This window comes from Phascolarctos cinereus, unplaced genomic scaffold (genome assembly GCF_003287225.1).
Source record: "Phascolarctos cinereus isolate Bilbo 61053 unplaced genomic scaffold, phaCin_HiC Scaffold_5;HRSCAF=322, whole genome shotgun sequence".
NCBI lineage: Eukaryota > Metazoa > Chordata > Mammalia > Diprotodontia > Phascolarctidae > Phascolarctos > Phascolarctos cinereus.
In genome coordinates this window covers 57,347,567-57,362,101 of record NW_027555958.1, presented here as the reverse complement: position 1 = coordinate 57,362,101, position 14,535 = coordinate 57,347,567, and the positions used below count along the sequence as shown (strand labels likewise).

General features: G+C 40.7%; 1 protein-coding gene across 1 annotated transcript; it reads left to right on the top strand.

The window, feature by feature from the left end:
* The first annotated feature begins 9,530 nt into the window (after positions 1-9,530).
* On the top strand, positions 9,531-14,535 carry LOC144457519 (uncharacterized). Its single transcript, XM_078154968.1, has 2 exons — positions 9,531-9,548; positions 13,040-14,535. Exon 2 carries the CDS (start codon positions 13,041-13,043, stop codon positions 13,977-13,979), a length of 939 nt encoding a protein of 312 aa, XP_078011094.1. The 5' UTR covers positions 9,531-9,548; position 13,040; the 3' UTR covers positions 13,980-14,535.

Here is a 14,535-nt window from a genome sequence, read left to right as displayed (position 1 = left end):
CCTTTAATGAAATAAAGGGCTTTCAAGCATTCCTGATGAAAATACCAGAGCTACATGGAAACTTTGATGTTCAAACACAGGAGTTAAGAGAAACATAAAAAGCAAATGTAAATGAACAATAATAAAGGACTAAATAAGACTAAACTGCTTATATTCTAATATAAGGATATTGTACATATTTCCTCCTGAACCCCTCTCATCATCAAGGGTCATAGAGGGAATTTAATTAAACAGAACTGGAAAGTGATTGTCTACCTTCTTAATGGTCTTAAAAGAAGAAGGGAAGGGAAGAGGAAGTATACATGGGGGGGAAAGGAAGGTTGGGGAAAATATCTCAGATAATTGGGGTATACAAGTAGAAATCCACACAGACAAGGAGGAAGGGATGGAAGAAGGGAGGAACCTAATTCTCACTGAAACTGGTCAAAAATGGGGAGGAAATACAATTGGGTTCAAAAATACTTTTCATTCAACTGGGCGGAGGGAAAGGGAAAAGAAGGAGAAAAAAATTAGAGGGTAGATTAAATGAACAATTAGTCCTACACAAAACAAACTTTAATTAAGGATGTCCAAAATATATTTTAGCTCTTTTTGAGAGAGCAAATAATTGCAATCTGAAAAGGGTGCCCATAAACTGGGAAATAACTCAACAGGTTGTGGTATATGGATGATATGGAGTGCTGCTGTGATTTAAGAAATGATGAAGGAAGTGGTTTTAGAGAAATTTTGGAAGACTTCTATGAATTGATACTGAGTGAAGTTAACAGAATCAAGAGAACAATGTGTACCATGACAATACTGTAGAGACAATTGACTTTGAAACTCATGAATTCTGATCAGCAGAATAACCAACCATGACCCCAGAGGACTAACAATGAAACTTGTTATCTAACACCTGACAGAGAGATAAGAGACTCAGAATGCAGAATGAGATGTATGCTTGCGTATACATGTATGTCTACACATACAGCTAACATATATACATGTACATGTGTTTGTATACATATGTGCAAATATATGTGTTTTTACATAGGTACACATACATTATATGTAGACATATTTATATTTTTCTTTTAGACATGGACATTGCAGAAATTTGTTTCCCACAATAATAACATAATAAACTATATTTATTTTTAATAGAGGTTTTGTTTTTTATTCTCAGTAAGAGGGATAGGAGGGAGCAAGAGTAGATTTTTCTGGTTAAAACATAATAATAACGAAAAGAATCATTAGACTACTTGAAAGCTATAAATTAAAAAAATTAACTTGAACATCATATTTCAAGAAATCATGAAAGAAAACTGTTCTGATATCTCAAAACCAGGGCAGAAATAGAAGAAATTCACTGTTCACCTAGGGAAAGAAATCTCAAAATGAAAACTTCACAAAATTCATAGTCAAAATCCAGAGCTTTCTGATTAAAGAAAAAAAAATTAATGCAAGCAATGAGAAAGAAAAAATTCAAGTACCAAAGTGCGACAATTAGGATCACACAAGATTTAGCAGCTACCACTATAAACAAGCAGAGAACTTGAATGGTGATATTCCAAATGACAAAAGATAAATATTTACAAAAATGATTAACTTACCCAGCATAACTGAGTATAATCCTAAGGAAGACTTTCAAGCATTCTTGATGAAAAGATCAGAGCCTACTAGAAACTTTGAAATATAGACACAGTAGTTCAAAGCAACATTAACAAAGCAAATACAATAAAGATTGACTAAGCAAGGATGAAGTGTTTATATTCCAATAGGAGGTGATTATACAAGTGTACCCTCAAGTCTCTAATATCATGTTATTGAGGTAATTAAATAAGACAAGGCCTTGTAGTGGTTTTGTTACATTTTGATGATCTTAAAAGAAAAAAATAAAGAGAGGGGAAGAGGAATATGCTAGAAAAAAAGAGAAAAATGTAGGGGGAAATTAACTTACATAATCATGGTGCACAAGTAGAAGACTATATACACAAGGAAGACAAGATAGAGGAGCAGACTACTCTTCTATCTCACTTTCACCTGGACTGATAAAAGAGAATAAACTACACAAAGAGTTGCATGCAGAAATACATTTCATTTGATAGGAAATGAGGGAACATTGAGAGGACAAAGGAAGAACAAGAGTTAGATTTTTTTCAAGGGGAAAGGAATAGAAAATAGATTTTTGTTCATTTTAAAAAAAGTAATACAAAGTTTAAAGACAATTGTGGTGTTCTCCAAAAAAATCATCTGAGGGAGAGAAATGATAGGTTTTTGGTTGATTTTCTCCTCATTTCTGCTTTCTATTCCCCAGGTCTGAGCATGATAAAAGACTCTGACTTTCCGTTTCTTTTTTAATGGCCTCAAAGCAGAAACATGCAATTACTATATACATCTACAGAGCAATGATCAAATGTAATCTTTCTAGAAACCTGAATTTTCTAGCAAGGTCCTATTTCTCATTTGGTCCTTCAAATTCCTCCTTCTTCAGTATCTTCTTAGAACTCTCCTTCAGTTACTCTGGAAAACCATTTTTGTTCTCAACTTCCACATTTTTTAAAGAATTTTCAGCTCCTCCTTGTTTCCTCTGTTTTTTGATCTACATCTGCCTTCCGTATTTTACTCCATCCTCACATGATCCTTAGCAGCCGCATCAAATTCTTTCACCGTTACTTCACCATTACCTTCTAACCTTCTAACCTTCTAACCATTCACCAGCCTCCATGAATCTTTCTGAACTGTGATCCAGAATATCTCTTTTTTCTTCCTGAAGATAATAGAAATAAAGTTTCTTGTAAGATGGTTGTTGGTGGTATTCTATGAGAACTAAAATGATACTTCCTACAAAGTATCATGTACTGGTTGGCTGTGCATTAGAAGTATTCAATTGTCTGTTGATTGCTGAATTAAAATGGGGTGATTGTGAGATATGAAGGCAAAATAATTCTTTCTAGGGTACACTGGAGCACCATTTCATATTATGTGACTGAGCTGCAGACCACTGGAAAACTGTAGGATTAGATCTATGTGCCTCATTCAGCTTTCCAAGGATACGCTCATATGCCATCTCCTCCATGAAGGCTTTTCTGATTTTTCTCTAATTATTTGTGCTTTCTTTTCTTGAACTATCATTTACAATGTAAATGTGCCATAAGAAAACAGAGAACTCAGAAAAATATAGGAAGACTCACATGAGCTGATACAGAGTAAAATAAGTAAAACAGGAAAACAAACTCAAGGACCACAACAATGTCAAACAGAAATAAGTACAAAACAAATCTGTGTAATTATAACTAAATTTGGCCCCAAGGAAGAGATGAGAAATGTACTTCACTCTTTCATTAGAAATGGGGGACTATAGGTGTAGAATATCATAAGACACAGTCAATGTATTGAATGTTTTGCTCAATTCATTTTCTTTCATTTCTTTGGTACAAGGAAAGTATCACTGTGTAGAAGAATGAGAGAGGGGTATATTTGTAAATGCACTGATGTAAAATAAGCAGGCATCAACAAAGCCAAAATCAAATGATGTACCATATATAAACTTATCTATTTATATATTTCCCTTCCCTAAGAATATAAGCTCCATGAAGGTAGTGATTTTGTTTTCATTTTGTCTTTCATTTTGTATCTCCAGTGTCTAATATAACATGATGACATTGTAGGCATTTAATAAATGCTTGTAGGATTGTATCAGATTAACTTTTTTGGATTGGTACAATAGACTTGCTGATGAAATTGTGAAGCAGAATGAGCTTCCCTCTGATAATACCAGGCTTCACCTTTATTTAGCAAAATTGTCTGTTCTCAGTGGTCTTCCCTTTTATCTTGGTCTCCATTCCTTCCCTTTGTCCTTTTCATCTCTATCAGAATATATTCAGGAAAGACTCTAATAAACTTTCAGGCAGAGGTTTAAAGGACTGACTGATAAGGTATCCAAAAAATGGAAGGACAGATTGCATACTTATTAAATCAGAAGGTAGCATATAGCTGGAAGGATTAGAAATGTTGAGTGACAGAATCGGGATTTAAATAGTTCTCTAACTTTCATAGCTCTCTATATCTCCCTTAATTCCTTTATACATTCGACCTGGTATTATAATTATCTCTCTCCTACTAGATTGTAAGCTACATGATCATTCCTTTTTAAACTTTTCCTTTACAACATCTAGTAAATAATAATCAATCAGCAAGCATTTCTTATGCAGTTATTATGTATCAGTCACTGTGCTAAGCATAGGGGATGTGAAGAAAAAGTAAAACCAATTCCTGACTTTAAGAAGTTAACATTTTGGGGGCAGCTAGATGGCACAGTGGATAGAACACCAGCCCTGAAGTCAGGAGTTCAAATCCGGCCTCAGACCAAATACTTGAGACTTACTAGCTGTGTAACCCTGGGCAAGTCATTTAAACCCAATTGCCTAAAAAAAAAAAAAGCTCACATTTTATTGGATCGGGGGGAGAGAGAAAAATATACATGGATAGCTATGCAAGATACATATAAAGTAGATACAAAGTAACTTTAGAAGAGAAGGCACTACAGGGGTTCTTACATTTTTTGGCGTCATGGACTCCTTTTGCAGTCTGGGGAAGCCTATGTGAACTCATAATATTTTTAAAATAATTAAAGGAAATGTAAAATTTCATTTAGGGGTTAGTCAGTCCATCAAATAAAAATTTATTGAGTACCTACATTCCATGCATCGTGCTAAGTCTTGGGGACACAAAGGAAGGCAAAGCATAGTCCCTGCTCTCAAAGAGTTCATAGTATAATAGAGAAGACTCAGCGACAGCCGGGATTTTAATACTTCCCCACTTCTCCTGTAAGGATGTTTTCTCCTATATTGCCTCCTCTTAACTGTATTTCCAATGAGTACACCCAGAGTAACATAGACCTGTAATTAACTCTTTACAAATACAAAGAAAATGTCTAAAACAAAGTTAGGTAAATAGATTCTTCACATGCCCTGAGGAAAACGTTTCAGGCTCAAGAAAGAGCCCAAGGGGAAGGAAGGAAGCAAACCTGAATTCGTCAAGTACCTACTAAGTGTGAGGCACTGTGCTAAGCAATTCATAAATATTATCTCACTTGATCCTCCAAACACCCTGGGACATAGGTGTTACTATCATCCTTATTTTACAATTGAACAAACAGGTTAAATGACTTGCCTAGGTTACAGAGCTTCTAAGTATCCCAGGCTGTTTTTAAACCCATTTCTTCCCGACTCAGGCCCAGCACTCTCTCTATGTACCACTTAGCTGCCTGATCAAGAAAGACAGATGGATATATAGGTAGACAGACAGACAGACAGATGGATGGATGGATGGATAAATAGATGATTACTGCCTTTGGGTCTGTAAACTGGGAGTTTCAACAATAAAGAATCTATCCTGAGTCTCCATGCCTGATTGGTCTAAGCAGAGTTTCCAGGGTTCTGACCACTTTCTTTGTGGAGGATGCCTCTGGAACTTTCACTCTCCCATTTACTATGACTTATGACAGCATCCCTTTCTTTAATTCATTGTATCTCATACTATCCCAAGAGCAGAGTTTCTTTAGTTTCTCTTTAAGTCTGTCTCATGGACTCTGTAAACCGAATTTAAAAAAAAATGAATTTGAAATTTAAATAAAGTCACCTTGAGGCTAGCTTTTAATTCTTTGTCCTATTTCATTCTTTCTTTTTTAATTCATTGAAGGGACTAATTCATATTTCATAAAGGGGATCACTTGGTGTGGCCAAATCTTTTACAATTGCTTTAACACTTCATGACTGGATCTTTTTTCTGGATTGGGTGCTAGGCTTTCAAGGACCACTCTCTTACATATGGGTGTATAAAGAATAGGGATAGTAACTGGAACTACTATTAAATATTATTATATTGCTGTTAGGGGACTACATCAATACAGGTTGGCACTATATGATTTCTCAGTGAATGGATATTAACATAGCTACTACCATTTGGGAGTTGTCATTCTACTTTTATTTATGTTTTGAATTTAATTAGTATTTTATTTTCCCCCAGTTAGATGTAAAAACAATTTTTAACATTCATTATTAAAACTTTGAGTTCCAAATTCTCTCCCTTCCTCCCTCCCCATCCCCTTCATTGAGAAGGCAAGCAATTTAATATGAGTTATATATGTGTAGTCATGTAAAACATTTCCATAATAGCCATTTTGTGAAAGAAAACATACACCAAAAAAAAAACCTCTCAAGAAAAATAAAGTTTAAAAAAAAGTATGCTTCAATCTGTATCCAAACACCATTAGTTTTTCTCTAGGAATTAATAGCATTTTTCATCATAAGTCCTCCAGAGCTGTCTTGGATTGTTGTATTGCTGAGAACAGCTAAGTCATTCACAGCTGATCATCTTACAATATTGCTGTTACTTTGTACTCAGTATATTTCACCTTGCACCAGCTCATGTATGTCTTTTCAGGTTTTTCTGAGGGCATCTCACCCTTCATTTCTTATAGCACAATAGTATTCCATCATAATCACACACCTCAACTTATTCAGCCATTCCACAAATAATGGGCATCCCTTCAATTTCCAATTCTTTGCCACTAGAAAAGAGCTGCTATAAATATTTTTGTATATATAGGTCCTTTTTTTCTTTTTGTTTTTTTATCTCTTTTGGGATACAGATCTAGTAGTTGTATTGCTAGGTCAAAGAGTATGCATGGTTTTTAGCTCTTTTGGCATAGTTCCAAATTGCTCTACAGAATGGTTGAACTAATTCACAACTCCACAAACAATGTATTAATGTCTCATTTTTCCCATATCTCCTCCAAAATTTGTCATTTTCCTTTTCTATCCCATTAGCCAATCTAATAGGTATGAGGGAGTACCTCAGAATTGTTTTATTGTTGTTGTTGTTTTGTGAGGTTTTTTTTTTTTGGGCAAGGCAGTTGAGGCAGGATCACATAGCTAGTAAGTATAAAGTGGCTGAGGCCAGATTTGAACTCAGATCCTCCAGACTCCAGAGCCAGTGCTTTATCCACTATCAAAATTGTTTTAATTTGCATTTCTTCAATCAATAGTGAGTTCGAGCATTTTTTGTTAGACAGCTTTGATTACTTCATCTGAAAACTGTTCATATCTTTTGAGATGATTTATCAATTGGGGAATAGCTCTTATTTTTATAAATCTGACTCAGTTCTGTATATGTTTGAGAAATGAGGCCTTTATAAGAGAAACTTGATTCAATTTTTTTTCAGTTACTATTGTTAGCTGTATTTCCCTACATCCTAATTCCCCTCTTCTGTTTATTCTATTCTCTCTCTCTCTATATTAACTGTGCCTTCTGACTATCCCCCTCCCCCAATATACCCTCTCTTCTGTCAGCACCCCCTTCTCTTATCCCCTTCCCCTCCTACTTTTCTGTAGGTTAAGATAAATTTCTATACCCAATTAAGTGTGTATGTTATTCCCTCTTTGAGCCAATTCTGACGAGAGTAAGATTTACCCAGTTCAGCTCCCCTCCACCTCTTCCCCTCCACTGTAAAAGCTTTTTCTTGTCTCTTTTATGTGAGATAATTTACCCCATTCTACCTCTCACTTTCCCTTTCTCCCAATATATTCCTCTCTCATCCCTTAATTTTATTTTTTAGATATCATCTCTTCATATTCATCTTATACTTGTACCCTCTGTCTGTATGTTCTTCTTCTAACTTCATATGAGTTACAAATATCATCTTCCCATGTAGGAATGTAAACAGTTTAACTTTATTAAGTCCCTTATGATTTCCCTTTCCTGTTTATCTTTTTATGCTTCTCTTGAGTTTTACATTTGAAAGTCAAATTTTCTATTTAGCTCTGGTCTTCTCATCAAGAATTCATCAAGTCCTCTATTTCATTGAATTTCCATTTTTTCCCTCAAGGATTATACTCAATTTCTCTGGGTAGATCATTCTTGGTTGTAATCCTACCTCCTTTGTCCTCTGGAATATCATATTTCAAGCCCTCTAAACCTTTAATGTAGAAGCTGTTAAATATTGTGTTATCTTGACTGTGCCTTCATGACATTTAAATCATTTCTTTCTGGCTGCTTGCAATATTTTCTCCTTAACCTGGGAGCTCTAGAATTTGGCTATAATATTCCTGGGAGTTTTCATTTTGGGATCTCATTCAGGAGGTGATCAGTGGATTCTTTTGATTTCTATTTTACCATATGGTTCTAGAATATCAGGGCAGTTTTCCTTTATACTTTCTTGAAAGATGATGTCTATGCTCTTTTGTTGATAATGGCTTTCAGGTAATCCAATAATGTTTTAAATGTCTATCCTGGATCTATTTTACAGGTCAGTTGTTTTTCCAATGAGATATTTCACATTGTCTTCTATTTCTTCATTCTTTTGGTTTTGTTTTACTGTTTCTTGATTTCTCATAAAGTCATTAGCTTCCATTTGTTCAACTCTAATTTTTAAAGAATTATTTTCTTCAATGAGCTTTTGTACTTCTTTTTCCATTTGTCCAATTCTACTTTTTAAGGAGTTTTCTTTTCTTCAGTGAATTTTTGTGCCTCCTTTTCCATTTGGCCAATTCTGTTTTTAAGGCATTCTTCTCCTTATTGGCTTTTTGTGTCTCCTTTAATATTTGGCCTAGTCTGTTGTTTTGGGTTTTTTTTAAGGTATATTTTCTTCAGTATTTTTTGTATCTCCTTTACCAAGCTGTTGACTCATTTTTCATTATTTTCTTGCATCACTCTCATTTCTCTTTACAATTTTTTTCTCTACCTCTCTTGCTTGATTTTCAAAATCCTTTTTTAGCTCTTCTATGGCCTGACTAATTCATATGTTTCTTAGAGGTTTTGGATGTAGGAGATTTGGCTTTGTTATCTTCTCCTGAGTGTGTGTTTTGATCTTCCTTGTCACCATAGTAACTTTCTAAGGTCAGAATTTTTTTCTATTGTATGCTCATTTTCCCAGCCTATTTCTTGAGTTAACTCATTGTTAAAATAGGGCTCTGCTTTCAGGGTGGAGGACGCATTGTCCAAAGCTTCAGGGTTTTTGTGCAGCTGTTTCTAGAGATATTTCGAAAGACCTATACATTTTCAGATCTTCCAAGTTGGTACGATCTAAGAGGAGGTGTGTTTACTACTCTCCTGGCCTGTGCTCTGGTCTGTGAGTGACCACAAGCACTCTTTTCTGCTCTTGAACTGTGATGAGGGTTCCTGTTCTGACAGGGGCGTCCTGGACCCTGGCTTCCTAGGAAGGGCGTGGAAGACCCTGACCGCCTCAGATGACGGTTACGAGGAGGCTCCGCCTCTAGGGTAGAACAGGGGAGGGGCGCAGAGTCTTACGAGGCTCGGGAGGAGGGTCCTTGAAGTGTATATAACGGGCTGAGAACAAAGGATCGGGGGGGATCCTCCACAATAAAGAGCATACACCACACTCGCGTACTGTCTGGTCCTTGAGCCCACCCTTCCCCCAGGGTGGGTCCGGAGACGTCCGAAGCCCAGCTCCCAGGGGAGGAGGCGTACCTGAAGGGCCCAGCCCGGGGCAAGTGGCGCCCGAACAGGGACTTGAGATAGAAGTTCCTCTTCGGGGACCCCGCCAGGTACGGGTAAGTACCCTCTCTCCAGTGAAAGAGAGGAAGGGACAGACAGCCTGCGCAGATCGGGGCTGCGCAGAGGAGAGATGGGAGCACGATACAGTAAGGGAATTACACCGGAGGATAAGCGAGTGCTAGTCCTACAAGTTTATAAACTTTGTAGGGACAATGGGGTGAAAATACAGCTGAGACGCTGTCAGGGGATGGATAGAAAAACTTATAGTGGTGTCCCCGTGGTTACAGAACCAAGGGATTGATTATCAAAGATGGAAAATAGTTGGGAGCCAGATGTCTTCCTACGCAGAGACAGAACCAGGGTTCTTAAAACCAGAGGATTTTACTCTTTATGGCATTGTGACTTTTGCCCTCTCTCCGCGCCCTCCGCCGGTAATAGTAGCGGAGGAGACACAGGTAGGAACATCCTTATTAGGAGGGGAACAAGACCTCGAGGGTCAGGAAGAGCCATGGCCTGAGCCCCCTAAGCCCTCTGAAATCCCGTCCGCACCATGGCCGAGTCTGGAGCCGCTCCCTCCGGAGCCACTCCCCCGGCCACTCCCCCGTACGTGCCAAGTCGGCAGCAGAAAAAGGAAGTTCCGCCTGTGGCGCAGTTAGAATTCCAGAAAGAGGAAGTTCCACCTGTGGCGCAGTTAGAAATGCAGATACAGCAACTACAGACCCAAATAAACCAAATGCGCTTGATAAAAGAGGGAAGAATGAACAGACCCCGCAGACTTCACTTTTACAGCATTCATTGCGAGAGGCCGCTAGGGATGGGCAGGTAGTAGACTGGAAAGAGTGGGGACAGGAATTCCCGATTTTTGTCCAAGGAGGAGCCGGAGGAGGTGGTCGATCTCACCGACCAGTGCCCTATAAGTTCATGAAAGATTTAAAAGAGGCGGCTAAATTATATGGAGCAGGCTCTTCTTATGTCAAGCAGCTGTTGCAATCTACTGTGGCTGTGGCCGCTTGGACCCCAGGGGATTGGGATGAAATTATGTCTGCTGTATTAGAGAGTGCTGCTTACACCGCCTGGTCAGCGTACAGACGCCGAGAGGCTAGGACCTGGGCGGAGCTTAATTTCCCTCAGAATGTAGAAGATACCATTAATATGCTAACTGGGTATGGCCAGTATGCTGGGCTGCAGGCACAGCTTTTACTCCCAGACCTTGTTATACAAGGTGCCCAGATGGTGGCGCTAAGAGCATTGGATAGACTAGGGGAGAAATCACAACCTCCTTTAAACAAACTCGTGCAAAGGCCAAAAGAAAGTGCCATGGAATTTGCGTCCCGAGCACAAGAGGTTGTGGAAAAGAGATATGGAGCAGGAGATGTTGCCCAAAAGCTGCTGATACAGCTTTTCAAAGAAGGACTTAAACAGTCACGAGGGTTGTTGTCAAAGTTACCACCAGACCCCACATGGGAAGAATGCATTGATGTCTGCCTGGAGGAAGGTCCCTTACCTGATGCAGGCATGATCCAGGTACTGACAGAAGCTTTCGCTGCAGCGCAGGCAGCTAACTCGGGGACTAGAGTAAAGGGGACTTGTTTCCGTTGCGGGAAAACAGGTCATTTTCAGAATCAGTGTACCCTGTGTACCCCACAAGTCCGCTGTTTTAAGTGCGGAAGGACGGGACATCTTAAGAAGTATTGCAGGCAGGGAAGAAAGGAAAGACATCCGGGGTTACAGGAGAGGCATCCAGGAAGGCAAGGGAGGAAACCGCAGGGAAACGAACGACGGGTGCCTTAGCCCGAGAAGGGACACCCGCAGCTACAACCTCGGGCAATAATATACTCTACCCTGTCCAAACACTAACATTGGGACCATGGACAACAAGTACAGTGGAAATAGGGACGTCCACTGAGCCCAGATTAATTATTGGGACGTCACGAATGAAAGATGTCATAGTACATACCCAAGTGCAGAAGGCTGGCCAGAAACACATTTTTCTTACCAATCCTCATGCAACATCAATACGCATTGAGCCAGGTCAGCCGATCGCAGCTTCTCTTCCCTTAGCCCCGCAGAAACAACAAAATTGGGTGGCGTGGACACAAAGTATAGGACAGGACAGACCCCAATTGGAGGTGCGGGTTGAGGGACGACTAATCACAGGCCTCTTGGACACGGGGGCAGATATTTCTGTTATCCCTGAGAGTGAATGGAGCGAAACTTGGGAGCTAGGACCTAAGGGCTCTGTGACAGGAGTAGGTGGCGGAGCCGTTGGAATGCGATCTGTTAGACTGCTCCGTTGGGACAGTGAGGGACAAGATGGGTTTTTTCGTCCAATGTGCCTTATAGGAGTGCCCATAGCTTTATGGGGGCGTGACATTTTGGAGCAAATGGGAGCTGTTTTGACTACTGATCCTTTAAACTAATGTGGGCCACTGGGGGGCCACAACCCATTCCCCTTAAGTGGAAACATGAAACACCAATTTGGATAGACCAGTGGCCACTAACTATAGAGAAGATTGAAGCCCTAAATAATATAGTAAATGGTCTACTACAGGCCAAGCACGTACAGCCCTCACAGAGTCCCTACAATTCACCTGTGTTTGTTATTAAGAAAAAATCAGGAAGGTGGAGGATGCTCATTGATCTCAGGGCTGTTAATGAGGCCTTATACCCATTTGGTGCCTTACAACCTGGGCTCCCCACACCTAGTATGATTCCCCGACATTGGGCCATTGCAGTATTAGATATAAAAGATTGCTTTTACAGCATTCCCTTGGCAGAGAAGGATACAGAAAAATTTGCCTTCTCCATTCCATCTCCGAATTTTCAAGAGCCTTATCGCCGTTTTGAGTTTACTGTCCTCCCTCAGGGGATGATTAACAGTCCAACCATGTGTCAGGCTTTTGTACAAGCCGTTCTCCAGCCCCTCCGGGAGGCCTATCCAAAAGCAATGATCATCCATTATATGGATGATATCTTGTTAGCCAGCCCCAATACTCAGGAAACGGAGGTTATATTACAGCAATGCCTAAGAATGCTAGAACGAGCAGGTTTAGAAGTGGCTCCTGAGAAAATACAAAAGGGCGATCCAGTCTCATACCTAGGCCACCAAGTGACTGAGACTGCCATTTATCGTCCATGGCCTCAAATAGATACCTCCAAAGTAAAGACACTCAATGATTTTCAAAGATTAATTGGTGCTGATAACGCCAAGGTCGCGGGTTCGATCCCCGTACGAGCCCACCAAACTTTGAAGCAGCTTCTTGTTAAACAGAAAGGGGGAGTCCCAGGCAGACTTACCAAGGCCCTCCTTGATCAGGTTTTATTCACTTTAAATTTCCTACAAGTGACTGATGATGGCCTAACCCGAGCTGAGAGATTTTTTCGCCCATGTGATACCGGTGGGCACGCACCGTCTTTGACCCCACGGCAGGAGCTGCTGGAGCAAGGCGCTTCTGTTATGTGGAGAGACCCTGAGGGTGTGTGGCATGGTCCAGATAGGGTAACCATCCGGGGGAAGGGTTATCTATTTGTGTCTCCACAGAATGGAGAAGGTCGCTGGGTTCCCGTCCGCTGGGTTCGAGAACTGGCGACAGGAGCGGATGCCGAGAAGGTGGCGGAAGCGAGGACGCCGCGGATGTCAACCCAGAAGGCTGAAGAGGGAGAATAAGAAGCGGATCTCTCACTGTGTTTTTTCTTTAGCCTTTCTTAGTCTTGGCCTTGGGTGGGGATTACCCGTTGGCGCCGAAGGGCGTTTGGCGAAACACCTGGTTGCACAGCTAAATCACACTGCTAAGCCCTGGAATAATCTTAACCAGGAGTATACCTATTGGGCACTAGTACGACACTTCCCCCAACCACGTCCAGTTACTTGGAATGGGGATCCTGTTCCCCTAATTGTAGTTTCCAATGCATCACTTCTTATGGGCGAAGGGGTGGGACGGCCAGTTATTTCCCATCTTCAAAATAAGACCATTATTATGAGGAGTCCCACACTACCCATTTGCCTCAGCAAAGGTACCCATGCCGGTTGTGCTCGAGTAGAAAATGATACTATCACTGAGTTACCGCATGGACCCCACGGTTGGATAGGGAAAGGGGATCATTTACACTTTTATGTATTGCAACATCAGCATAGTACTATTAGCGGGTTTTTTCCCTCTCCACTCCCTCTTTGCACCCCTTCCCCTAACATGTTTGCAGGCTTCCAAGTCTGTTCTACAGGGCATCAAGTAGGTGGCGAAAACGTGAATGGGACTCAACTCTACTTTCTGGATGGACAACCGGGTCCTTGGTTTGCGGCCCCGGTACCCCATGTGAGAAGCCCTCGAGGAGTTATAGCCCATGTACATCTGTGGAAACTGGCTGCTGCCTTTGGCCCCTTGATCCACTTCACAGATAACAGTGCACCTCTATCTGACAACAGCATTCTTCGGAACTGGTGGTGGGACTTGTTATTTTCAGCAGGGCGTTCTTGCCATTGATTCTTTGATTAAGAACTTGACTGACTTTGAGCAAATAGAAGATTGCCTTGGTCAATTGGACACTATTTTGGAGCATATTCGCAATGTCACCCGTCAAACAAGGGATAATCTCTTCCCTGATTCCCCTTTCGATCAATTTTTCAACTGGTTGCATAACCTGGGATTTTCGCAATTCCTTCTTTGGCTCATTTATGGTGCAGGCTTCCTGATCCTTATCTGCTTTATGGCCCCTTGCCTTTTCTTTTGTTGGCTCCGTGTGCTGCGACGCTCTCTTGAGAACGTCAAAGCCGACCTCTCCCTCCCTAAGAAAAACCCTGTCTTTGTTTAAACAAAAAGGGGGAATTGACAGGGGCGTCCTGGACCCTGGCTTCCTAGGAAGGGCGTGGAAGACCCTGACCGCCTCAGATGACGGTTACGAGGAGGCTCCGCCTCTAGGGTAGAACAGGGGAGGGGCGCAGAGTCTTACGAGGCTCGGGAGGAGGGTCCTTGAAGTGTATATAACGGGCTGAGAACAAAGGATCGGGGGGATCCTCCACAATAAAGAGCATACACCACA